The sequence below is a fragment of the Choloepus didactylus genome, chromosome 1 (assembly GCF_015220235.1).
Source record: "Choloepus didactylus isolate mChoDid1 chromosome 1, mChoDid1.pri, whole genome shotgun sequence".
NCBI classification, from domain to species: domain Eukaryota; kingdom Metazoa; phylum Chordata; class Mammalia; order Pilosa; family Megalonychidae; genus Choloepus; species Choloepus didactylus.
In genome coordinates, this window is record NC_051307.1 from 89,436,732 (window position 1) to 89,464,702 (window position 27,971).

General features: G+C 37.7%; 2 protein-coding genes across 5 annotated transcripts in view; one reads left to right on the plus strand and one right to left on the minus strand.

Moving 5' to 3' along the window:
- PARP14 (poly(ADP-ribose) polymerase family member 14) overlaps positions 1-4,279 on the plus strand; it is an 83,116-nt gene extending 78,837 nt beyond the window's left edge. Inside the window, exon 18 of one of the 2 annotated variants that reach the window (XR_005217034.1) lies at positions 3,508-4,279. The gene's annotated coding sequence lies outside the window, so the exon portion shown is untranslated. Of the gene's footprint in view, positions 1-804; positions 824-3,507 lie in introns of those variants that run through there. The other variant, XR_005217035.1, reaches the window with a different exon arrangement.
- Positions 751-27,971, minus strand: part of HSPBAP1 (HSPB1 associated protein 1) — a 91,654-nt gene continuing 64,433 nt past the window's right edge. For 2 of the 3 annotated variants that reach the window (XM_037836902.1, XM_037836919.1), the window contains 4 exons: positions 24,627-24,798; positions 21,886-21,969; positions 2,365-2,475; positions 751-2,243 (listed from right to left, as the gene is read on the minus strand). In XM_037836902.1, coding sequence (XP_037692830.1) covers positions 1,710-2,243; positions 2,365-2,475; positions 21,886-21,969; positions 24,627-24,798 — 901 coding nt within the window. In that variant the 3' untranslated portion in view covers positions 751-1,709. The remainder of the gene's footprint in view (positions 2,244-2,364; positions 2,476-21,885; positions 21,970-24,626; positions 24,799-27,971) is intronic. The other variant, XM_037836909.1, reaches the window with a different exon arrangement.

Here is a 27,971-nt window from a genome sequence, read left to right on the forward strand (position 1 = left end):
ATCTCTGTAAAATCAGGAAATTATCTCCTGCCACCATTTACACTTAGAAATCCATTCATACCAATGTCTTAACTCTCTTCCCAGGTATCTGCAGGTCAAAGATTATTACCTCTAACTGAAATGAATGCTTTGTCTTAAAACAGTGGCTTTCAAACCTTTCTGACTCCAGCCTGCACCAAGAAATATGTTTTATATCTGGTCCAGCATATACACACATATATACTGAAAAGTTTCAGAAAATAATGCTTAAACTTACTATTGTTTAATTATCTATTATCTATAGATACAGAAATTATCTTTTCTATTCCATTTTTTTTAAAAAGTGCTGGTCTTAACCTTCTAAATTGATTTTATGATTCACGAATAGGTCACAACCTGGAGTTGGAAAAACATTCGCTGAAGGCATAGCAAAAAAAGAAAAAAGAAAAGAAAAAGGCTATTTCTGCAATAGGAATATACCCTACTAAGAGTAATAAACAGCTTACCCTTGGCCATAACTACCTCTTCCCCAACGTATTTGGTGGAGTATTGCCAAAAAACTCCTTTTTTATTAGCTGTTCAGGCATTTAATTGGCACCTATTATGTACTGGGCAGTAACTGTAGCTTTGCAGATAATAGAAAAAATAAAAAAAGTCTCTACCCTCATCAACTTACATTCTTGTTGGCAGACACAGAATAAAATCAAATAAATAAATATATAGTGGTCAGATGGTGATAAGTGCTACAGAAGGGTTCCTTTCAAACCCTTCTTTTCCTATGCATGCTCCTAATAACACCCTCCCCACCTGTCTCCCTCCCTCTAGGAAGGTACATACTTTCTTTGGATTTATTGATACTCTTAGTCTGAAGATAATAAAATGGGGCCAGTAGCCAATTCATCACAAAAGGTGACTTTGCATATTTTTTCTATTGTGTATTTGTTTGATGCATGGTTACTCAGATTGATATGCTTTTCTAATTTCCAAATTCTTACTTAGTAATGGTAATATGCCAAGGTCTTTTTGCAAATAGAAGAATGGGATCAATTTCCCTGATTTAAGCTTTTAGTCAATATTTCAGGAGTCAGCATCCAGTCCTTTTTATTCCCAGTGCTGGTGCTCTTAGCTATTCAAGTTCCTGTCATAAGAAGGCCTCATATTAACCCCACTGACTTGTCTCCTGCTTGATAATCCTGCTCTGGATGACAGAAATTCATGAATCCATTAGGCCAGGGGTTAGCAAACTTTCTGTAAATGGCCAGATAGTGAATATTTTTGGCTTTGCAGGTCATACAGTCTTGGTTACCACTTAGCTCTGCAATTGTAACTCTAAAGCAGCCATGGAAAATATGTAAGTGAACGGGCATGCCTGTGTTCCAGTACAACTTTACAAAAACAATAGCAGGTTGGTCTGTGGGCCACATTAAAGGCTGATGGAGAGAATAACTGGCTAGCAGCACTTGGAGCCAACATTTGAGACTGAAAGGATGGAATGGAGGAGGAAACTATGAGCAAAGGTATTGAGGAAAGGAGGCCTATGAATAATAAGGAGCCACTTGTGTCCAGAGAGCAATGTGCCTGAAAGAAGGCAGGAGACTTCAAAATTTAATTAGGTAAGGACAAGTACATTTACAAGCATTGAACTTTTGCTATTCTACCTTTTATTTAAAAAATAATACTATTTAAAAATATTTTAAAGGTATTATTTTAAAAGTCATCTTCTATTAGAATCACAAGCTTTTCCCTTGTATCAAAAGTTGTGCTACTATCCTGGTTACTTGTGGGTTCACCAAGCAGTCCAGCAAGTCATCTGTAGAAATGAATGTCTGAGAAGGGACCATAGTGTTATCTGATGCAATGTGCCCCACAAATGCATTCACACTTTTGCTCATCATTCGTTGCCTCTTTGTACAGTGCAATTTTCCACAATGTTCTCCATCTTTGTCAACAAAGTCTTTACCATCACTTTCAAATACGTCTCCTCTTTCCAAAGATGATTCTTCAGAACTTGATATTACAGCGACCAGATCAGGGCCAAAGGGACTTGCTGCTTCCTGTTTTATTGATCCTTTGGTTAAGTTCTGGCTACATGTTTGCTCCACCTGCATTTGGTTGTGCATATTTAATTTTTCTTTTTTCTTGTGCTCTCTGCTTGTTCTTAGTGTTTGAGTCTCTACTACCTTAGATGTTCTGTAATGATCAAGAAAAGCAGACACAGCTCCATTTAAGTAGTGACAATTGATTTCATGAGATGTTTCCTCAACCTAAGGAAAAGGAAAAGCTCTTTAGAATGGTTATATAAATTTAGCTAAATTGAGAAAATGTTTTAGTCAGGGTTGATTTATCACAGAAAACTAACTGTGATGAAAACCAGAAGGGGCCTACCTCAGTTGGGTTTAACCAAGCTCTGGTATTGTCTGGATCCTCTGCAGTTTTCAGGGCACACACAACCATACGGGTGATTGCTTCTTCTACTCGGGTTTGGTGGTCCTCTTCCTAAGTCGAAATAAAAACACATTTCTATGAAATGTTCTGAATATGCAAATCCATAGAGACAGAAATATCAGTGACTGCCTAGGACTAGGGGGATTGGGAGGGAGGACTTGGGGAGTGACTGCTAATGGATATGCTTTCTTTTGTAAGTGATGAAAATGTTCTAAAATTGATTATGGTGATGGTTGTACAACTCTGTGAATATACTACAAACCACTGAATTGTATACTTAAAATGGGTGAATTATTCGGTATGTGAATTATATCTCAAAAAAGCTATTATTTAAAAAAAAAAAAGGAAATCTCAGAAGACTATAAGTAATATTTCATTTGTATAAAGTTCCAAACAAGCAAAACTAAACAATATATTGTATAGGGATATATAAATATTTGATAAAACTTTTTCAAGCAAGAGAACGAGGATAGACAGAAGATAGGATGAGAGAGAGTACAACACAGATGCAAGTTATTGGTAACATTTTAGTTTCGGATTTGGTGATGATTCACTGCTATTCCTTATATCATTACCCTTTTTTTATACCTTATAAATATGTTACATATATATTCTTTTATATGTGGAAAATATAATACATAATAAAATATTTTCCAAGAAAATTTGGAAAATATACTGATTAAAATCATTCATTTCAATACTAGAAGGATAAGATGGAACAGATGAAAATGGCAGCTTTGAGAAGGACAGACAATATACTTTATCCCACAGAATATGTTAAAACAAACAGAATCTGCTTTTCTTTAATATAGAAACTGGGAAGGTAATAATACTGCATCACGTGAAAAAAACCAGAATCTCTACTCTTTCCCAAATCTATGTGACATACTGACAGGAAGACGGGAGCCTGCGGTTAGCTCAAATTATATGAATGCGGTAGACTTCAAAACCCAAGGGCTTTCAGTCCTAAGTTTGGCAATAAGAAGGATATTAAGGAATTATGGCCCAGTGGGTGAAGAGACTGATAAAAGCTCTACATGACAAAAGAAAATATAATTATTCCACTCCTATTTTTGATTACAGTTTTTCAAGGAAGAATGATTTTCAAACTGTGAATGGAATTCAAACTTCAAACTATATAGAGAAAAGTTAAAGAAGGAACCGAGTCCTAGCTTAGTGAAGAAATGGTGACAAAAATCATCTACTTTAAATCAACATCAAGCTTTGGAAAATTCTAGAAGAGAAGACTAAACAATGTTGTAAACTTTTAACAAGACTATGATGAATACTTCCATGTACCCAAGGCCACATAAATTCAAAATTCCACACATCCTAAAAACTGATAGACAACAAGGAGAGCATATATCATCTTTAGCCCATGCTTATGGTGTAACCAGGAGAAAGAAAATACAACGAACTCCATCTATATGTGAAATAAAGACTAACAGAACTGGTTCCCGAACTCACTGGAGACAAGTATCTGGCGGAGACTGTGTAGAAGGGGAGTGACAGTGTCCTAATGATGGCAGAAAATGAGTAACATTAAGTTTCACCCTCAAAAGGAGAAGGACCCTCCTTAGGTGGGGAAACACTGTTATCTCCAACTTAACATCAGTCACCTGTTCCTGAAAATCAGATACTCTGTAGGAGAATGCTGACCAAGAGCCTAGTTCCCAGTATCTTAAACAGGAAAAATTATAACGCATTATACATCAACCCAAAAGCCCTCAACTACTTTCCTAAATAAAACAATAAAATATACTGTTTAAGTACTACACGTAAGTAACAAACAATTATATTAAGATATAAAGCTTTCTGATAATCAAATAATTAAGTTGATTATTTCATATTACTGCATGTACAATATCAATACAAACACTATTACATATTACTACATGTAATGTATATGTATATCATATACATGTAATATTATATGAATAAATTATTACTGCATATGAAGTAATATGGCCTCTCCCAGCACCAGTAAGCCCATTTTGTTGACACTCTTCATGCTTTTCAAAACTTCTATATGTAATATTGAAGTCCTATCAACTATATTTAGAATGTACCATAAGGATTTTCCCATAGATCATTTTTAACATTTTTTAATACATTTTTTATTGTAAAATTTAACACAGATACACAACAGTGATAATTTTCAAACTACAACTTAACAAGTAGTTAGGCAACTTCAAAGAATGTTATGGGTCACAGTTCCACCATTTCAGTTACTTCCTTCCAGCTATTCTAATACCCTAGCATCTAAAAAAATTTATATAAAGATTCAGTATTCATAATCCTTTGTTAAATCCTATCTTGTCTGCTGCTACCCCTTCCTCTTATTTAATCACTTTCTCACTCTTCAGGGGTGCCTAGGCAGTGATCCCCCCTAACTTGTTCATACTGAAAAGGGGTGTTGACATTATGGGGAGGGGGCCGCATCCTACAGTCAATCTTAGAGGCTGTTGCCTCTAGGTTTTAGGACTTGTCTGGCATAGGAACACTTTGGTGGATTTGAGTTTATGAAAAATAAACTTAGTGAGTGAAACTTTTTATAAAGTCTCAGATAGGGACCTAGGTATTTTGGGGCTATTTTTGGTTAGGGCTTGGCATACTGTGGCCATTTGGGATATCTAGCCAGAACTTGCATAAGAGTAACCTTGAGGATAGGCTCTCGACAATATATGAAATCTCTTAGCCACTGTAACCTTACTTTGTTACCTTTCCTTTCTCCCTTTTGGCCAAGAAGACATTTCAATCCCTCAATGCCAAGGCCAGGCCCACTCCTGGGAGTTGTATCCCATGTCACCAGGGAGATTCACTCCCCTGGGAGCCATGTCCCAGATAGGGAGTAGGTTCATGAATTTATTTGCCAAGTTGGGCTTAGAGAGAGAAAGGCCACATCTGGGCAACAAAGGAGGTTCTCTGGAGGTGTCCCTTAGGCATAAGTATAGGAATGCTAAGCCTCCCTTTTCAGCCATGAGTTTCATAAGAGCAAGCCTCAAGATCAAGGGCTTGACTTATTAAGTAAGGGGTTCCTAATTTCACATAGGATATATTCTATCCAAGATAAACAATCAGTGTCTCACATTATCTTCACTTAGTTGTACAATCATCATCACTCTCAATTTTAAACAATTATCATAACACAAAACATCCCAAAGCTCTTATTATTCATCACTAGTATTAGTGTAGTACTGGTAAGGTATTCCTATTAAATATAGTCTATAATATGTAACAGGTAGTATATCCATATACAACTCTGATGTTAACTCTGTTCCAATGTCATACCTTAGAAATACATCATGTAAACACTTATTTATATTTGTATGCTGTTGGGGACAATTAAGGTAGCATATATAATATTCACCTTCAGCGATACCGGTAACATGCGACATGGCCGCCAGGGCTGATGCAAGAACAGCCTAAGCTATAATTAGCCTTCTTCAAGGAAGTAACAGTAGTTCCCGCCTAAGCAGTAGCTAGTTCGCGCCTAAACAGTAGCCACCCATTGGCCATCCACCCCAGCAACAGTTACCACCAATCCCAGACCCCCAAGCAACAGCAACCGCCAATCCCCCTACATCTGCCTTCCACCCTAGCAACAGCAGCAGGCAATCCTAGATCGCCACCCGTCCTTACTAGCCACTCCCTCCACCCTTAGAGTATATATACCCTGCCTCTTCAATAAAATTTTGCAGCTTGATCAGAAACCTGTCTTGCTGTCATTCCTCGTGTCTCTTGTCCCATACCATTCCTCCCTCACAGGACTCGGAGCCTCCGTTGAACGTCCCGCGGGCCGGGACAGTATGCTAATCTGTGGGATACATATCTTTAAACAACCACTTTTGATCATGTTTGCCTTCAATGTGGCACCGATACTTATAATCCCATTAACGAACAATCATTACCCCTGTCCCTTCCTATGCCTTTAAGTTCAACCTCATTATCGTGTCTGAACATATTAGGTTAACATTCCCCGTCACTAGATTCTATCGATAGGTCCCCTATATTTTACATTATAATACACTTATTTTACATTGTATAGGGAGTTCACATTAGTGGTAACTTACAATATCATTCCTTTTGTGTATGACTTATTTCACTCAGCATTATGTCTTCAAGGTTCATCCATGTCGCCATGTTTCAGGACCTCGTTCCTTGTAACTGCTGCATAGTATTCCATCATATGTATATACCATATTTTGTTTATCCACTTGTCTGTTGAAGGACAATTGGACTGCTTCCATCTATTGGCAATTGTGAACAATGCTGCTATGAAAATCAGTGTGCAAATGTCTATTCATGTCACTGCTTTCAGATCTTCTGGGTGTATACCAAGAAGTGAAATTGCTGGATCTTAAGGTAACTCGATATCTAGTTTTCTGAGGAACTGCTACACTGTCTTCCATAGAGGCTGTACCATTACACATTCCCACAAGCAATGCTCCACATCCTTTTCAGAATTTGTAGTTTCCTGTTTTTTTAATGGCAGCCATTCCTATTGGTATGACATGGTATCTCATTGTGGTTTTGATTTGCATCTTTCTAATAGCTAGTGAAGATGAACATTTTTCATGTGTTTTTTAGCCATTTATATTTCCTCTTTGGAAAAATGTCTTTTCATATCGTTTGCCCGTTTTATAAATGGGCTGTCTTTGAGTTGTAAGATTTCTTTATATATGCAAGGTATCAGTCTCTTATCAGATATATGGTTTCCAAATACTTTTTCCTGCCTCTTCACCTTTTCTGACAAAGTACTTTTGAGGCACAGAAGCTTTTGATTTTGAAGAGTTCCCATTTATCTATTTTTTCTTTCGTTGCTTATACTTTGGGTGTAAGGTCTAAGAAGCTACCTCCTATTACTAGGTCTTGAAGAAGTTTCCCTACATTATCTTCTAGGAGTTTTATGGTACTGTCTCTTAAATTGAGGTCTTTGATCCACTTTGAGTTAATTTTTGTATAGGGTATGAGGAAGGGGTCCTCTTCCATTCTTTTGGATATGGATATCCAGTTCTCCGAGCCCCATCTGTTACAGACTGTTCTGTCCGAGTTCAGTGGATTTGGGGGCCTTATCAAAAATCAATCAACTGTAAAGGGTGTCTATTTCCAAATTCTCAATTTGATTCCATTGATCAATATGTCTATCTTTGTGCCAATACCATGCTGTTTTGAACACTGTGGCTTTATAGTAGGCTTTAAAGTCAGGAAGTGTAAGTCCTCCAACTTCATTCTTTTTTAGAAGTTTGTTTTAGCAGTTTGAGGCATCTTCCCCTTCCAAATAAATTTGGTAACTAGCTTTTCCACATCTTCAAAGTAAGTTGTTGGAATTTTCATTGGGATTCCACTGAATCTGTATTTTGGTTTGGGTAAAACTGACACCTTGATGTTTAGCCTTCCTGGCCGTGAGCACAGAATATCTTTCCACCTCTTTAGATCCCCTTTTATTTCTTTTAGTGAAGTTATGTAGTTTTCTGTGTAGAGGTCTTTTACATCCTTGGTTAAGTTTATTCCTAGGTACTTGATTTCTTTAGTTGCTATTGTGAATGGATTTTTTTTCAAGTGTCTCTTCAGTTAGGTCACTTCTCATATATAGGAACATTACTGACTTTTGCACATTAATCTTGTATACCACCACCTTGCTGAATTTGTTTATTAGCTCAAGTAGCTATGTTGTCGATTTCTCAGTATCTTCCAAATATACAATCAAATCATCTGCAAATAATGACAGTTTTACTTCTTCCTTTCCAATGTGGATGTCTTTTATTTCTTTGTCTTGTTGGATTGCTCTGCTAGAACTTCGAGCACAATGTTGATTAACAGTGGTTACAGAGGGTATCCTTGTCTCATTCCTGATCTTAGGGGAAAGGCTTTAAGTCTCTCCCCATTGAGTAATATGCTGGCTGTGGGTTTGTCATATATGCCCTTTATCACATTGAGGAAGGTTCCTTCAATTCCTACCTTTTGAAGTGATTTTGTCAAAAAAGGATGCTGAATTTTGTTGAATGCTTTTACAGCATCTATTGAGATAATCATTTGATTTTTCCCTTTCAATTTGTTAATGTGTTGTTTTACATTGATTGATTTTCTTATGTTGAAACACCTTTGCATACCTGGAATGAACCCCACTTGGTCTTGCTAATGATTCTTTTAATGCGTCTTTGGATTCAATTTGCAAGTATTTTGTTAAGAATTTTTGCACCTATATTCATTAGTGCAATTGGCCTGTAGTTTTCCTTTCCTGTAGTATCTTTATCTGGTTTTGGTATTAGAGTGATGTTATCTTCATAAAATGAATTAGATAGTGCTCCTTTTTTTTTTTTTTTTCCAGCTGTACTCCGTCTGGTCTCTTTGAGTCAGCATGTTTTTTTTTTTTTTTTTTTTAATCATTTTATTGAGATATATTCACATACCACGCAGTCATACAAAACAAATCGTACTTTCGATTGTTTACAGTACCATTACATAGTTGTACATTCATCACCTAAATCAATCCCTGACACCTTCATTAGCACACACACAAAAATAACAAGAATAATAATTAGAGTGAAAAAGAGCAATTGAAGTAAAAAAGAACACTGGGTACCTTTGTCTGTTTGTTTCCTTCCCCTATTTTTCTACTCATCCATCCATAAACTAGACAAAGTGGAGTGTGGTCCTTATGGCTTTCCCAATCCCATTGTCACCCCTCATAAGCTACATTTTTATACATCTGTCTTCGAGATTCATGGGTTCTGGGTTGTAGTTTGATAGTTTCAGGTATCCACCACCAGCTACCCCAATTCTTTAGAACCTAAAAAGGGTTGTCTAAAGTGTGCGTAAGAGTGCCCAGATAGTGCTCCTTTTTCTTCAATTTTTTGAAAGAGTTTGAGCAGAAATGGTGCCAATTTTTTTGGAAAGTTTGGTAAAATTCCCCTTTGAAGTCATCTGGCCCTGGACTTTTATTTGTAGGAAGCTTTTTGATAACTGATTGTATCTCTTTACCGGTGATTGGTTTGTTGAGGTCTTCTATTTCTTCTTCCGTCAGTCTAAGCAGTTCATGTGTTTCAAGGAAATCATCCATTTCCTCTAAATTGTCTATAGTTTGTTGGCATACAGTTGTTCATAGTATCCTCTTACAATTTTTAATATTTCTTTGGGATCACAGTGATGTCCCCTCTCTCATTTATGATTTTATTTGGGTCTTCTGTCTTTTTGATTTTGTCATTCTAGCTAAGCGTTTGTCAATCTTGTTAATCTTCTCAAAGAACCAATTTTTGGTTTTGTTTATTCTATTTTTTTTTTCTCCATATCATTTATTTCTGCTTTAATCCCTGTTACTTCTTTTCTTCTACTTGCTTTAGGGTTCATTTGTGATCATTCTCTAGTTTTTTCAGTTGTTCAGTTAGGTCTTTGATTTTAGCTTTTCTTCGTTTTTAATGTATGCATTTAGAGCTATAAATTTCCCCCTCAGCACCTCCTTCACTGCATCCCATAGATTTTGATATGCTGTGTTCTCGTTTTCATCAGTCTCCAGATTTTTACCCATTTCTCTTGCAATTTTTTTTGACCCACTGATGGTTTAGGAGTGTGTTGTTTAACCTCCACTTATTTGTGAATGTTCTGGTTCTTTGGTGGTTATTGACTTCTACTTGCATTCCATTATGGTCAGAGAATATGCTTTGAATAATTTCAATGTTTTTAAATTTATTGAGGCTTATTTTCTGCCCTAGCATATGATCTATCCTGGAGAACATTCCATGAGTGTTAGATAAGAACTTATATCCTGGTAATTTGGGATGTAATGCTCTATATATGTCTATTAAGTCTAATTCATTTATCACATTGTTTAGGTTCTCAATTTTCTTACTGGTCCTCTGTTTGTTCTATCTATAGAAGGGAGTGGTGTATTGAAATCTCCCATGATCATTGTAGAAATGTCTATTGCTTCCTTTAGTTTTACCAACGTTTGTCTCATGTAATTGGAAGCACCTTGATTGGGTGCATAAACATTTATGATTCTTATTTCTTCTTGGTGAATTATCCCTTTTATTAATATATAGTGTCCTTCTTAGTCTCCTATGACATCTTTGCATTTGCATTTAAAGTCTATTTTTTTTCTTATATTAGTATTGCTACCCTTGCTTTCTTTTGTGTGTAGCTTTTGTGAAATATTTTTTTCCATCCTTTTGCTTTCAATTTCTGTGTCGCTGGGTCTAAGATGAGTCTCTTGTAAACAGCATATTGATGGTTTATACTTATTAATCCATTCTGCCAATCTGTATTTTTAAATTGGGGAGTTTAATCCATTCACATTCAATGTTATTAATGTGAAGGCAGTTCTTGAATCAACCATCTTATCCTTTGGGTCTTATTTGTCAGACCTGCTCCCCGCCATGCACACTTTTTTTTTTCCCTTTAAATTACCCTTACTAATACTCTTCAGTTCTGTGACCTTCTCCAGATCTCTCCTTTCTTGTTTTCTCAGACAGTAGGAAAAAACCTTTTAATATTTCCTGCAGTGTGGGTCTCTTGTTAAGAAAATCTCTCAGCATTTGTTTGTGAAAATTTTAAAGTCTCCCTCAATTTTGAAGGAGAGCTTCACTGCATAAAGAATTCTTGGCTGGCGATTTTTCTGTTTCAGTATCTTAAATATGCCATACCACTGCCTTCTTGTCTCTATGGTGCCTGCTGAGTAGTGAGTAATTAGTCTTATGTGATTTCCCTTGTATAAGGTGAATTGCTTCTCTCTTGCTGCTTTCAGGACTTTCTCCTTCTCTTCAGATTTGACAATCTGATTAGTTGATGTCTCGAAGTAGTTTCATTTGCATTTATTCTACCTGCAGTTCATTGGGCATCTTTGATTTGCATATTTATGTCATTTACAAGGGTTGGGAAGTTTTCCCCAACTATGTCTTCAAATACTCTTCCTAGCCCTTTACTCTTCTTTTCTCCTTCTGGGACACCAATGATTCTTATACTTGTGCACTTCATGTTATCCATCATTTCACTGAGATCCTTTTCAAATTTTTAGTTTTTTCACCATTTGTTCTTTTGGGTGTTTGCATTCAATTTCTCTCTCCTCTAGCTCACTTATTCTTTCTTCTGCCTCTTTACATCTGCTGTTTTGTCTCTAGTATAATTTTAACTTGATCAACATTATCTTTTATGACCGTAAGATCTGCTCTTTTATTATTTACTCTTTAAAATACTTCTTTATGCTCTTCTAGAGTCTTCTTGATGTCCTTTATATCTTTATCCAACTCAGTGAAGTTGTGCTGGAGATTTGTGTATACTTGTTTGATTAATTGCTCCAAGTTCTGTGTCTCCTCTGGCTTTTTAATTTGGTCATTTGGCTTGTCAATTCTTCTTGTTTCTTCATGTGCTCTATGATTTTCTGTTGCTGACTTCAGGGCATTTGCTTATCTTGATAAGGTTATTTGGGGATATGCAGGTTTGTTTGAATATTTATTTATAATTTGGCAAAGGCAGAGCTACAGCTTGGTGGGGTGCACTTTCCCTGACCTACCAGTAGATGGCACTCTTGAGCCACGTCTTACTCTCAAGCCAACTCTTCCCCCAACATCGCCTGTGCACAAGGTGGGGTCCAAACTGGGTGGAAATCCAATAAGCATACCAGTTCTTCATGTGCACTGTAAACTGCCAGCCCTGTGGTTGGGGAGCAGTTCCTGTACAGTTCGGCAGGGAGTCCGCTCCAGGGCACAGTGGGTCTGGCAGTTCTCAGGGCTGCAAGTGGACCACTCTGGGGCTATGTGGCTGTGCCTCTCACCCTCCAGCTCAAATGCATTGTAGTCCCTGTCCGCCATGTGCCCACGAGCCTCTGGGGTTGGTGAGGAGCTCTGGGTACTTTGGTGTGGTACCCTTGCCATTGGCTGTGCACACTGTGAGCTTCCGTGGAGGAAGAATGAATGCAGTCACCACAAGACCACCAGATCCTGAGTTCCCTCACCGGAGTTCTCAGCTGCGGGGCTATAAAGGGTTATCTCCTCAGCCAACCGTTGAGATGGGTAAAAGGGGTGTGGAAAGCTGCTCTCTCCTGCAATTGGTGGCTGGCTCCAGCTGCCAGTCCCCAGCAGCGGTTCCAGCCAAACACACTCACGCCATCCTTTCAAGTACAATCTCTCTGCCTCTCCATCTAAGTCCCCACTATGTGGTGTAGAGGTCCCTGACTGGCTGGTGGTATCCTGGAACTGCCATTCTGGAGCACTTTCTACCCTCTATCTAGTCTTCTTCATGGAGGAGAAGTTTGCTCTGCCTCTCCTAATCCACCATCTCCAGGCAGTCCCTCTCTTTCTTACATCTTATCTGAGGTGCACAGGCTGGAGGTGGTGCTTGGGGTAGGCAACCACTGGACCATGACCAAAGCCATCTAGATGCTGCTGGGCTGTTCCAGGCAGATCATTCTTGTCCTGATTGTGGGGGGTGAGTGGAGGGTGAAGGATTGGGATAGGGGGACGGGTATGTGGGATGGGGTGAGGGGAAAAGGGAGGAGGAAGAGGCTGCAGTGATGGCCACAAGCTCCACATCCACCACCGGACTCTTGCAGACTGACATGTTGAGCTGGAAGCAGGTGGGTGATGGGCGGGCAGTTCGGCAGCTGTGGGGCACAATCCCCATACATCATTTTACTAAAATGTTCTTGTTTTGGGGAAAGTACATGTAAATGTGTCAAATAAAAATCTGCAAAAAAATGTAGAAATGAGAGATAAATGCATTCTATGGCATGTGCATATTAAATACTAAAAGACATTCTTATAGTAAAACATTAGCTGGTATGTGTCAGATATGGAAGCACATCTGAGATTTGATGAATCAGGGACCTATCCACTGAAAAGGGGCCTGGAAAGCATACAGGACATCAGAGGTTGCAGTCTTAGGAAGACAATACTTCTGAAAGACAGGGGAGGTGTCTCACAGTGGATCGGTTAAGAGAAAGAAAGAAATGGCAGATGGAAGCATAATGTAAGTTTCTTACACTAGAGGTAAAGTGTTATTATTTGAAGGTAGACTGTTGAAAGCTAAAGATTTATATTGCAAATTCTAGAGTAACCACAAAACAAAGTAGTATAGTTAATAAGCTAATAGTGGAGATAAAATGGAATCATAACCACGAACAAACCAAACAAACCAAAAACATCAATTAATCCAAAAGGAGGCAGTGAAAGAAGAAAAAAGGAACAATAAAACAGGTTGGAGAAAAGGAAGTAAAATAGCGAGATGATAGATTTAAATCCAACTACACTGATAATTACACTAAATGTTAACAGTCTCAACACCTCAAGTAGAAAGCAGAGATTGTCAGACTGGATTAAAAAAGCAAGACACAACTATATGCTATCTAACAGAAACCCACTTTATAGGTTAAAATTACAAGGATGGAGAAAGATAAACCATACAAATACTGACCAATATTACCTAAACTGTTCCAGAGCATAGTAAAAGAATGAAACTTACAAAAATTGTTACTTAAAATTGTTAGGGTACACAGAAAAACAGAACTATAAGCCAATTTCACAACTGTCAGTAGAAATATCCTAAATAAAATATGAACAAATCATATTCCACAGCACATTAAAAAATAATACAGCATAACAAGTGGGATTTGTTCCAGAAATTAAGGATGCATTGATATTAGGAAATGCATTGTCCTAGTTTGCTAATGCTGCTGAATGCAAAACACCAGAGATGGATTGGCTTTTATAAAAGGAGGTTTATTTGGTTACACAGTTACAGTCTTAAGGCCATAGGGTCCAAGGCAACACATCAGCAATCGGGTACCTTCACTAGGAGGATGACCAATGGCGTCCGGAAAACCTCTGTTAGCTGGGAAGGCACATGGCTGGCGTCTGCTTCAAAGTTCTGGTTTCAAAATGGCTTTCTCCCAGGATGTTCCTCTCTAGGCTGCAGTACCTCAAAAATGTCACTCTTAGTTGCACTTGGGATATTTGTCCTCTCTCAGCTTCTCCCAAGCACGAGTCTGCTTTCAACAGTCGTCTTCAAACTCTCTCTCATCTGCAGCTCCTGTGCTTTCTTCAAAGTGTCCCTCTTGGCTGTAGCTCCTCTTCAAAATGTCACTCACAGCTGCACTGAGTTCCCTTTGTTTGTCAGCCCATTTATATGGCTCCAGTAATCAAGGCCCACCCTGAATGGGTGGGGCCACACTTCCATGGAAATTATCTCAGCACTATCACCCACAGTTGGGTGGGGCACATTCCATGGAAACACTCAAAGAATTACAATCTAATCAACACTGATAACATCTGCCCACACAAGATTACATCAAAGATAATGGCATTTGGGGGACACAATATACTCAAACTGGCACATTCCACCCCCTGGACCCCAAAATGACATTATCTTTCCATACACAAAATACATTCATCCCACAACAATATCACATAAACTTAATCATTTCAGTAACGATAGTTAAGTACAAGATCCCATCGAAATCAATTATAGGCGTGGTCAGTCTTAATACAAAATTCCCCTCTATTTGTGAAACTTAGAACAAGTTATCTGCTTCCAATATACAAAGGAGAGACAGGCATGGGTAAACATTCCCATTGCCATAAGGAGAAACAGTAAGGAAAACAGGGTTAACAGGACCAAAACAGTTCCTAAAACCTGCAGGACAAATGCCATTAGATTTCAAAGTCTGAGAGTCATTAACAGAATGACGTTGCATCCTTGGGGCTTGAGAGAGCAAGAGTCTAACCCTTCCTAAGGGCCTTTGTGGCAGCCCTTTCCTCTCCAAACGTGTAGGTGAGTGCTCCAACATATCCACACATTGGGGAGACCACCTTCTCGGCCCCACCCTCCTCAAACATCGGGGCAGCTCCCGGATTCCCTTCCATCTCTGGGACACATGCTCAACCCCTTCAGAACAGTGTGGTGGCAGCCAGGCTCTTCCGAATTCCCTGGGAATGTGCTCAACCCTCTTTGGGGCGTGGGGTTGCAGAACATTTCCTGAGCACGGAGGCGGAAGGCTCACCCTTGACCTCCAGGGCAAACTCACCCTTTCCATGCATGTGGGCTGCTCTGCTCTCCCAGCCCGAGACCTCTTGACTCCAGACCTCAACCTCCATGGCTCTGTCTTTGAAGAAATTTTTCCTTCAATTTGTTCGTTGTCTGTCTCCTCCAGTCCAGACTAGCAACGGCTCTGTCTATAAAGATCTCGCAAAAATTCTGTTGGCTTCGCATGAAGCACACGGGTCAAAGCCGTCAGACAATAGGACTTTCCACAAATCCTTTCTTGATAACTCCATTTCCAATCTTGGCTTGTACTGAAATGGCGGCTGGATTCCATGTTTGGTTACATCCTCACATTGGGCTGTAGTTTCTGGGGTTTCACTCCTTGGAAGCCCAGAGTTTTTCATGCCATCAATTTCTGGTTTCTTTGAAACCAAGAGTTCATTTTTCAGTTTATCTCTGTCCTCTCACATTGTACTATAAGCTGCAAGGAGAAGCCAGGGTACATCCTCCACACATAGTCTGGAGATCACTTCAGCTAAGTATTCCAGGTTGTCGTTTTCAAATTCTTCCTTCCATCTGACACCAGGACTCAATTTTGCCAAATTCTCTGCCACTTTAAAACAAGGATCACCTTTCTTCCAGTTCACAACACAGTCCTCATTTCTGTTCAAAGTCTCGTCAGAAGTATCTTTAGAGTCCATATTTCCATAAACAGTCTCTTTAAAGCAATTTTGGCCTTTTCTATCAAGCTCCTCACAATTCTTCCAGAATCTTCCCCTTATCCATTTAAAAAGCCATTCCAACATGTTTGGTATTTGCAAACTCAGCAGCCAAAAGCACCCCACTTCTCTGGTACCAAAATCTGTTCCAGTTTGCTAATGCTGCTGAATGCAAAACACCAGAGATGGATTGGCTTTTATAAAAGGAGGTTTATTTGGTTACACAGTTACAGTCTTAAGGCCATAAAGTGTCCAAGGCAACACATCAGCAATCGGGTACCTTCACTAGGAGGATGGCCAATGGCGTCCGGAAAACCTCTGTTAGCTGGGAAGGCACGTGGCTGGCATCTGCTCCAAAGTTCTGGTTTCAAAATGGCTTTCTCCCAGGATGTTCCTCTCTAGGCTGCAGTACCTCAAAAATGTCACTCTTAGTTGCACTTGGGGTATTTGTCCTCTCTTAGCTTCTCTGGAGCAAGAGTCTGCTTTCAACGGCCATCTTCAAACACTCTCTCATCTGCAGCTCCTGTGCTTTCTTCAAAGTGTCCCTCTTGGCTGTAGCTCCTCTTCAAAATGTCACTCACAGCTGCACTGAGTTCCCTCGGTTTGTCAGCCCATTTATATGGCTCCACTGATCAAGGCCCACCCTGAATGGGTGGGGCCACACTTCCATGGAAATTATCTCATCAGAGTTATCACCCACAGTTGGGTGGGGCACATTCCATGGAAACACTCAAAGAATTACAATCTAATCAACACTGATAACATCTGCCCACACAAGATTACATCAAAGATAATGGTGTTTGGGGGACACAATATATTCAAATTGGCACATGCATTAATATAATTTACTACATTATCAGATATTACTTAAGAAAAAAATTATACAATCTCTCCCTAGATGCAAGACATTCAATAAAATACAATATCCATTCCTGATTTTAAAAAAGCAAATTTAATGAAATAGGAATTGATGGATATTTCCTTAACATGACAAATTATATATACACAACTCAGTCCCAAATTCAGCATATTTTTTTTAGTATTTTTAAGCTTTTTATTTTTTATTGTTTTATTTGTTTTATTGGGATATATTCAAATACCATGCAGTCATACAAAACAAAGCGTACATTCAATTGTTTACAGTACCATTATATAGTTGTGCATTCATCACCAAAATTTATTTTTGACATTTTCATTACCACACACTCAAAAATAATAATAATAAAAATTAAAGTGAAAAAGAGTAATTAAAATAAAAAAGAACACTGGGTGCTTTGTTTTGTTTTTTTCCTTCCCCTATTTTTCTACTCATCCATCCATAAACTAGACAAAGGGGAGTGTGGTCCATGTGGCTTTCCCAATCACACTGTCACCCCTCATAAGCTAAATTTGTAAACAACTGTCTTCAAGATTCAGGGGTTCTGGGTTGTAGTTTGACCAAATCCAGCATATTACTTAATAGAACTCACTGGAGGAATTCTACTAAAGTCTGAAACAAGGCAAAGGTGTCCACTACCTCCACTATTTTTATTTTTAAATTAGAAGCATTAGCCAATGTAATCAGACAAAAGAAAACAATTTCAGGCAAATGAACTGAAAAAAAAAAAAAGGTAAAATGATCTTAAGTTTCAGATAATCTGATACCTGACAACCCAAGAAAGCCAAGAGAACATTACTACAAACAATAAAATAATTCAAATTAACATACAAAAATCAATAACCTTTATATACAAACAACGAAGAGAAGACCTCACTAGAAAAGCAGTAAGAGGATGAAATACCTAGGAATGAACTTTTAAAAGAAAAGAGCAAATTCCATGTGAAGAAACTTTAAAAACACTTCTGAAAGAAAGAAAATTAGAGTTGAACAAGTGGAAAGATATCTCACTCTTGGATCATTAAGTTCATATAAACTTTAAGATGGATGTAACAAAAATATCAACAGGGTTTTTTCCACCTGAAACTAAATAAATTGATTCTAAAGATCATAAGAAAAAAAAAAATGCAAAAATAGCCAGGAAAAGCAATGAGGGAAGTTAGCCCTACAGCTATTGAAAACATACTGTAACACCTCTCTAACATAAACAATAAAATAATAGGTAAAAATAAGCAAGTATGTATAAAAATCTAGTATATGTTAAAGTGACATTTCAAATCACCAGGGAAAAGACAGACTCTTCAATAAATCATGTCCCTGATAATTCTATCGCCATTTGGAAAAAGACAAAAATAGATCACAACCTCAAATCATACAGTAGTAAAAACTTCCCAATGGATAAGAGACCTAAATCTAAAAATGAAACAATCCAAATTCTAAAAGAACACATTCGTGAACTCCTTTATGAGCTGGAAGAGGAGAAAGTCTTTCCAACTATGATTCAAAAACCAGAAGCAATAAAGGAAAATGCTGACAAATTCTTAAAACATTCAAATAAAAACTTAGGCCTGGCAAAATCATCATCATCATCATCATCATCATCATCATCATCATTATCACAATAATAAACAAAGTCAAAATATGACTGATAAACTGGGACAAAATAATTGCAACTGATATTACAGAGAAGGGAAATCTCCTTAATATATAGAGAGTGCATGGAAAAAGAGATGCACATGGCAAGCAAATAACTGTTAAAAGTATGAAGACATGCAAAATTCAGCTCAAGATAAGAGACCATGGAAATTAAAACTACTTTGAGATAGTATTTCTCATTTAATATTGGTAAAAATCCAAAAGTTGGACAACACATTCTGTTGGTAAGGCTGTGTAAAAACAAGCACTCTCACAGACTGCTCATAGAAATGCAAAATAGCATAGTCACAATGAAGTGGAATTTGGCAAAATCTAACAAAATTAAAGATACATTTACCGTACACCCTGGCAAACCCGATTCTATGAATCCACTCCAAGGAAACACTTCCACAAATATAAAACAATACATGCACAAGTTATTCACTGGCATTATTTATCATCACAAAAGACTGTAAACAACCCAAACATCCATCCATACAAGAAATACTGAATAAACTAGGGAGCATCCATATAATGGGGCACGATACAGCTGTTGAAAAAAAAGGAGAAGATTTCTATGCATGATTATGTGGTAAAAGTCAAGGTGTTATTAAGTGAAAAAAAATCAAAGTGCAAAACACTATGCAGTTTACTTCCTATGTAAGAAAACTGAGGAAGTAAGAACAAACATATATAAGTAAAAGTTTATTATCTTACATACAAATATTTATTCACATATAAATAAGTTCACTTACAAATATATCTATTTTTTTTTAAAGACACATTGGAATGATGAACCATAAAAATAAAATGGATGCCTATGGGGGAAGAAAGGAATGGAGTGGAAGATGCAGGGATGAAAGCAAGACTTCTCTGAGCATACCTTTTTATACAGTGTTGACAAATTAAATGTTTTATATATTCAAAATATTAAACAACCAAATGAACCTAACTGAATAGCAAGTTAGTAAGATAACCATATAAAAAGAATTTTTTCACAATGACTTTGAACACAGTACTTTGTATCTCCTTAGTGGGATATATTCTAATGAGAAAAAGAATTACAAAGAAATCTTAAATTTCACTCACTACTTTTATGGTTAATAGCAATATTAGTATTGGAATTCTGGAATTGTAAGCTTGACATCTTAAAAATATACTGCTAGATAAAGCAAATAAATAAATATGTTACTATTATTAAGGACACTGATTTTCAGTGTAAGAGAGATAAAATATAAAAACAAAAGGAAAAAAAAGCCCTGTAACATTAAATTTGAATTAGAAATACCAATAAACCAATATCTATCTATGTATCTAATTATATTATGGGTCTGTCATTGAAAGAGCCTGGAAACAATGCCACCCCGTCAGCAATGGGCAGCCTGAAAACCCACACCTTGGTTTCTAACATCATTCCCGAACTAAAAAGAACCAGAGCTGTCTGGAAAAATTATTGACCTCCAAGTTTGGGGCAGGGGAAGTACAAGCTGATCTTGGGATATCTTCCTGTGCCAGAAAGCAAGGACATACTCAAAGACTAATTAATGGGGATATATCAAAAGGGCACAGGCCAGCATGAAGCAGTTTCACTAAAAGCATAGAAGAGACCCAAATTCAAGATTATCTCTGGAAACTGGAATGTTAAGCCAAATCAGCAAGATGAAAATTATCAGGGATGACTGTTAAGTTGGATTTAGGTTTCAGAATTGACTTTCCAGGTACAGGATGGGGTACAACCTGACTTGGCAGCTGATCATGTGAAAAAAAAAAAAGCATGGATGTTTGAGACCTGAATAAGAGCCCCAAATGAGGTAAGATTACGAAAAATACTAATGCAATATTATATGCAGCAATGAAGTAATCTATGATCTAAGTCATCTGAAGTAGAAATTTTATTCTTTACCAAATGAGGCTCATTGGTATTCAACTTTAGGTGCTATACTTTAAGAGGGATACTCTTGACATAATAGCCTTTCCTCCTCCTCATAGCAATTTCTATTTTTAAACACTTACCATGTGCTATATTAGATGCTTTACTGGGTTGCCTAATTTAAGCCTCACAACCACTCTACTGAGGTGGGTGCAGATGAGGTTTGATGAGATTGAATAACCATCTAGTTGACACAGCTAATAAAGGAAACAAATCTGCCTAATTCCAAAGTCTGTGACCACAATGGTGATCAGTCTGAAAAAAAGTCATATATATTTTTTTTAAAGAAACTAGAAGTTTTGAGCATGGAAGAAAAGATTACGAGGATATATGGCAGCTATCTTCAAATATGTAAACAAAGAAAAAAATTCTGTATGATTTTAAAGGATAGGACTACAAGGAGGCAGATGAGAGCTCCACTTTTTAATAGAGTAAGCTACTTTGGGATGTGAAGCATCTGTCAGGGCTATTGTATATGTGACTTTGGCACTGGGAGCAGAAATGGACTCAATGGACTTTACCTTGATATTTGCCGCAACTCCAGGACAGCATGCTATAAGAATTTCTAATTCTGAGTCTCCTGATCTCTCACCATAAATCTCACTGAAGCCCCAAGTGCTGCAACTCTTCTCTAAGCCCAGAAACTACAGCCCGTTATGCTCCACCTTTTCTGAAGCTCTTCCCACTACCAACAGAAAGGAAAACCTTGACTGAGGGGGGGGATGCAGCTGCCAAAGAGAACACAGATGCAATCTAGGCCTCATGTTAGAAAGAGACATCAGCAGTAATGTACAGCCATTTTAATTACTAAGTAGAGCAGGCAACCAGGATTAAGCACAACATAATGGAGAGAAAGAGGGCTCTGGAAGAAACGAAATGGTAAAAACCTGGCATTGAAAGATTCTCCTTTGAGCAAATGTATAAACAAAGAGTGAGAATTCTGTAAATAGTAATGAAGACCCTGTACTAAGAACCAATTTTCCAGCCCAGATAGCGTGGGATGGGATTGGCAACGTGGGAAACACATGGCAGATCCATCAAGGCTTGACACAGTTACCCTAATTACACTGATCAAGGGAGAGGATGACGTATGCCAACATTAGGGTACACTACATGTACAAAGAAGAAAGAGAATGGTGTATCACTAAAAATCCTACTTCTGACCTAAGTATCCATCAGCAGAGGATAGAATACATAAATTGTAGCACATCAAAACAAAGTAATACCAGAGTGTTTGTCAAAGAAAATTAACCACCACATGTTACAGGCAGACATTGCATGTCTTAAAAGCAGGGATTACATTTATTTTTTAAAAAAAGTATGAGTACCAGCTCAATCCATGAGTTTATACTGACGGTGACAGGATCAATGGATTCCACGTAATGCCACCAGTGTCTGGGAACAAATAGAACCTGAAAATCAAACAAAAAGTTGTTAGCACAAGGCAAGTTCATTTCATTTTATGTAAGAATAAGACCCTAATGAGGTTGCTAGGAAAAAAAGGAATACAAATGAATACACAATAATACTGCTGTAGGAAAGGGAAGCAGGGAAAAACCCACAATCTTTATATTCCTTTTTTTTTATTGATAGGTTAACATGTTCTATAAAGGATATTCCCAGCTTCTCTAATCTCTTTAATCCTGGGCCTTCTCTGTGAGCATATAAATTTTAGTAAAGGATCCTGTGAGTGTTCTAATTTTCCCTCCTTTCCATTGCAAAATAGTTGTGTTTTGAGAAAAAGCATAGATAAAAACATAGGACATATTTACTGCCTTTTCAGAGTTTAAAATCTAGCCAATGGGAAGATAAGGCATTATATATAGAAAGGTAGCATTACATAAATGGTAAATTAGAGGAATGGGCATTGGGTGCTAGAGAACTTCAAGGTGGGAGAAGCATGGAGGAAGTGTGAACTGAACCAGAGCTAGGAGGAATTTAGACAGAGAAAAAGAGGGAGGAGATGCTAGGAGGGAGAAGTGGCATGGGCAAAGGAAGTGGGATGCTGTTGGAGGAAGGGAGTAGGTCAGTTTTAATACAGAGAGGAGTAATGGGAGATAAAGGAGGACAATTAAATTAGGGCTACTGGAAAGCCCTGAATTCACAATAAAGAATCTGGATTTTATCCAGTAGGCATAAAGAGTTTCTAAGAGATTTTGAGTAGGGAAAGGGTGAAAATAGTTGTCATTAAAGGAAAGTCTGGGAAGGAGATTTTTGCAAAGGTCCAATTATTAAATAATAAGATCTAAATTAGGGAGATAAACAAAAACAATAGGCAGCATCAAGAGGAGTGGATCTGCCCATACTAAGTACGAGATTTACCATGGAAGGTTAATTAAAGCAGATGGAGATGATCTGAAGCTTTGAGGCTTACAATTTAGGAGACTGGTGGATTTGGCTATGAACAAAGTAGGGCTGGGAGGTGGGAACTGAGTACTAAAGTGGGCCACTAGATTTAGTCATTAGGAAGTTGTGAATGTCCTCTCACAGAGCATAGTTTCAGTTAAGTAGGGAGAGGAAAGCCAGTTTATGGTGGATTAAGGAATGGTGAGAGGTGAGAACAACTGATGTAACCAAGAGAACTATTTATTCAAGTTTGGCTATAAAAGACAGAGAGAAAAACAAATTGGCAACTACTTCACACCTACTAAGATGGCTGTAATTTAAAAAATGGACAATAACAAGTGTTGGCAAAGATGTGGAGAAACTGGAACCCTCATATGCAGCTGACGGGGATTGTAAAATGGTACAGCTGTTTGGAAAACAGTCTGTCAGTTCCTACAAACACAGAGTTACCATGTGACCCAGCAATTTCACTCTTAGGTATATTCGCAGGAGAAATGAAAACATACGTCCACACAAACACTTGGACCCAAATATTCATAGAAGCCTTATTTATAATCGTAAAAAAGTGGAAACAACCCAAATGTCCATCAACTGATGAGGATAACTAAAATGTGGTATATCCATACAACAGAATATTATTTGGCAATAGAAAAAAATAAAGTACTGATGCAGGCTACAACACAGGCAAACCTTGAAAACATTATGCTAAGTAAAAGAAGCAAGTCACAGAAGACCACATATTGTATGACTATTTATATGAAATGTCCAGAATAGGCATATCCATAAGAGAAGAATTAGTGGTTGCCTAGGGCCAGGGCAGTTGGGAGAACTCACGAAGTAACTGCTGATGGGTATGGAGTTTCTTTTTGGAGTGACGAAAAATGTTCTGGAATGAGATAGTGGGGATAATTACAAAACTGTGAATATACAAAAATCCACTAAAATGTACAGTTTAAGATGGTGAATTTTATGGTGTGTGAATTATATTGCAATTTAAAAAAATGAATTGGCAACTAGATGAGGCAACTTGGTCACGTCAAAATTTTTTTTGGTTGGTAGTACTTGATTATGAAGGAGGCAGGAAAAGAACCAGTGAGAAGGCAGTGATGGGAGGGAGACAGGCAGGGGAGAGGGACAATCAAGGGAATAAAGTCTCCTTAAGAGGAAACTAAGAAAACCTTTCAAATGGTTAATAAAGTATTAGACAGCAAATGCAGTGTTTTAAAGGAAAGTGTCTTCACTGCATAACAGCACTAAATATAGTAACTTTGGAAATATCTCAGAGACAGTCATTTCCAGACACAAAATCCATTCTTGCGTAAAAAGCAGATTATTCAGTTCATTCTGCCTCTGTAGCCCACTACCTGGACGCATTTGAACCTGAGCGTTTACGTGTCCTAGTTCTATCTTTGTTGAAACGATGTGAATTGTGAGTAAGTGTTCCAGAGGTGCTCTAGTGCTCATGTCTTGACACTTTCTCTTAAACTGAATGAAAATGGCTTCGTGAGCGCTTGTCTTTCCTCCTGCTATCTCTTTTCCATGACCTGTGACAGAGATAAGTGTCTGAAGCCTGCAGTTGGGGAAACTACTTTCTAATAGCAGAGTGGAAGAAAAAGAAATCATTCTCATTTGTATTGGGGGTGAAGCACGTGGCATAATGGCTTGAGCAGTTAGAGCTGTGGAGTCCAGCGAAAGGTCATCAATGTTTCAAAGCCACCATTACCTGTCCTGGGCTCAATGTAACCACATGTCTTTGAGCTTTCTGGAACTGAGGAAAACGTTTTAAATCGGGATTGACAACATTGATTTTACTGAACACGCTGGATTCTTCATAAGGGATTCTGGTTGGATAAAGGAAAGGAGTATCTTCAGGAGGAAAGAGATGCCATCTTTTCCTAATTAAAAAATTAAGACACAAGTTAGTACTCTGAATTTTAGATAAAACATATAAGAAGGCAACAGCCAAGTGTTTTTTTTTTTTGCTGTTATAAAATTTTATACAAAATAAACCAAAAATACAAGTTAAAAATAAAATAAACACAACTAAACATGTAAAACATTCCAAAGAAAAATTAATAAAGAAAACCTTATTTACTTGTTTGAAATTAATCATCTTTTAGATATGCAATGCTTTATTTCCTAGACTTAAAACAGTGATTTCCATGACACTTAATTAGGCTACAAAATATAAGTATTATTTTTAAAAGGTAACATATGCAAACAGATTCTCAAACTCAAGCATTAGGAAATACATGCAAAGCAATCACCAAAATATTTGCATATTTATTAACAAAATCACAAATCCAGAATATGAAATCTACCTGAAATCATCTAACCAAACACCCAAACATGCAACCTCTGAGGTGATAAAAAGAGAAAATTAAGACCTTATTTACCTACAAAGTTTTGTACATGAATGGGTTTTTGTCCAGTTACTTTTAAAAATAAACCATACCAGCATCATTCCTTAATTCCTTTCTTATGAAGTTTGAAGTTCAGATTGTTGATTCCACAAGGTAAGGGATCATATCCACTTTATTCACTGTAGCATCCGCAGCATATATTAATGTATCTGACATGTTCTAGGCCCTTTAATAAAGATTTGATGGCTCAAGGAATGTAACACCTTCCATCATTTTGTAGTTTTCAGAGTACTTCACATGTTAAATTTGTCCTATGCCATGCTTGAACTTAAAAGGACATTTTTTTTCCAAACGTTCATTTTTAACTCATTTCAATTCAGCTCATAAAGGAATACAGGAAGGAATCTCAGTGTTAACTTGGCCTCTCTCAGAGCCGGAATCTCCTCTGCATTCACCTGGGAGAAGGTGAGGCAGCAACTAATGGATATCTCATGACTCCTGTGAGGCAACCCCTTCAGTTGCTGGGACAGGATCTTGTCTGTAAGATCATTCTTTCTTATCTCAAATCAGAATCTGACTCCTTATAAAACATTTCTATCCCTGATTCTAGAGCTTCCCTGAATAACCCCCACCCTTTCAAATACCTGTATTCTTATCTATCAACCAAATAGCTTCCACACTTCTCTGTTTGGGTTATAAATTCTTTAAGTTAAACATTTGTTAAGTTAATCTGTTAAGAAAGGAAAATATACAAATGACGTCATAGAGCTAAAAAGTAGTATAATATAGGAATTTTCTAAAAGATAAAACTGTTAAATGTTCCAGTCACTTAAAATTCTTTTGAAAAAGGTAGGCGATAAAGCACAATTCATAAAACATTAGACACATCCATACTCTGAGCTAACAGAGGAAGGAAATCTGAGGGCAATGGAGGCTTAAGTGTGAGAAAGAGAGACAGAAAGAAATACACAGATGGGGAAGCGAAGAGGGAGAGAGAAGAAAACCAGTTCCGAGAAAAGAAGTCCTAAAACCCTCTAGTGAACCTCTGCAGTTACATCAGGGCTGTCATATCCTTTCAGAATTGGGAAGCAGTTGTCTGCTATTTTCTAAGAAATAAATTCAACAAAAGCTTTATTTTTGTATGCTGTGGAAACGTGAAGGTTTTGTAGGAATGATTAAATGCTTTACTTTTCAGAAATTCATTTTGGAACTACAAGGAGGCCTATCAAGTTACACAGCCTATCAGCTTAAAAATCATTGACATTCAAAGGCTGTTTGCATCATCTCAAAGCTTTGTGAGGACAAAGTTGCTCCTTTCCACTGACCTGAGAGTAGTTTGGGAGCAGCTTTCAATATCTGCATTACGAAATTAAGACAAAGCCACTCGTCTTAACTGCAAAGTGGAATTCCACTGGATAACTGCTTGAAATACTTATTTTCCTCTTCAGACTCCAAAAATTCTAATGGTAACAGAATGTTAGAGCTGGCTGGAAGGACTCTTAGAGATCATCAGTCTAATCTCATTTTTCAAGTAGCTGAAGAGAAACCAAGAGCTTGTTCAGTGGCATTCTCTGGGCTAGGGGTTAGTGATGGAACTAGAACCAGACCCAAGATCTCCTGACTTCTCCAGGTCTGGGCTTCTTCCCCTGCACCATGGCTGTGTATCCCAAAGAAAGAGCAGATAACAGTTCCATACAATCTGCTTTGCTTGGCTTAAGATGTAATATATATGATTCCTTCTCTGGTTAATCAGAAAAGACTGTCAATCATCATGTCATCCCCTGCTCAAAAACCTCGTGTGGTTTTGCTGGCTGAAGGACTAGAGACTTAGAGATAATTGGTCTAGGAGTCAAGATGCTCCATGCTCAGGTTCCACCTTGCCTTTCCAGCCCAATCCCTCTGTCTCCAATGTATAGCTTACACAGGACAACTCATAGGGTCTCCTATACACCGCATGCTTTCTCGGTACTCTGTCCATCAGGGTCCTTCTGTCACTCCCATCTGACTTCTGAACACTTATCCATCCTTCAAAGCCCATCACAAATGTCAGCTCCTCTATGAAATCTTCCCTGATGTTTCAACAGGAACATGACGTTGTCAACTTTTCAGTTCCATAGCTTTGTGAAAACTCTCTCAAAATATCCTAGCTTTCTGTGGGCTTGTCTAGCTATAAACTCTTTTAGGGTAGAGAAGGGGTCTTATTCATCTCTGTACCTACTCTAACACATGGTACTTCGAAAGTAGGATACTCAACGAATTTTTACTAAATAGTTACTTTATTACTCTAGAGCTATATGGGGCTAGATAATACGATGTTTTACAAAGCTGAAAAAAAAAAAGCCCACCCAGTATTGATTTTATATCATAGAAACAACTCATACATACATTTTTAATGCTTTTTCAGCTCAAATTTCTTTGTCTTATTTCCCAATTCAGAACACATGGAAAGCAGCTACTTCAAACAATGCCCTTTCTTGTGAAGTTTAAAGTTCAGACTATTGACTCCACAAGGTAAGGGACCATACCCACTTTATTCACTGTTGCATCCACAGTACATATGAATGTATCTGATATGTTCTAGACCCTTTAACAAAGATCTGATGGATCAAGGAATGGACTACCCTACATCATTTTGTAGTCTTCAGAGTACCTCACCTGTGAAATCCATTCACATACTTATTCACTGTTTCTCTTGGACCTACTCA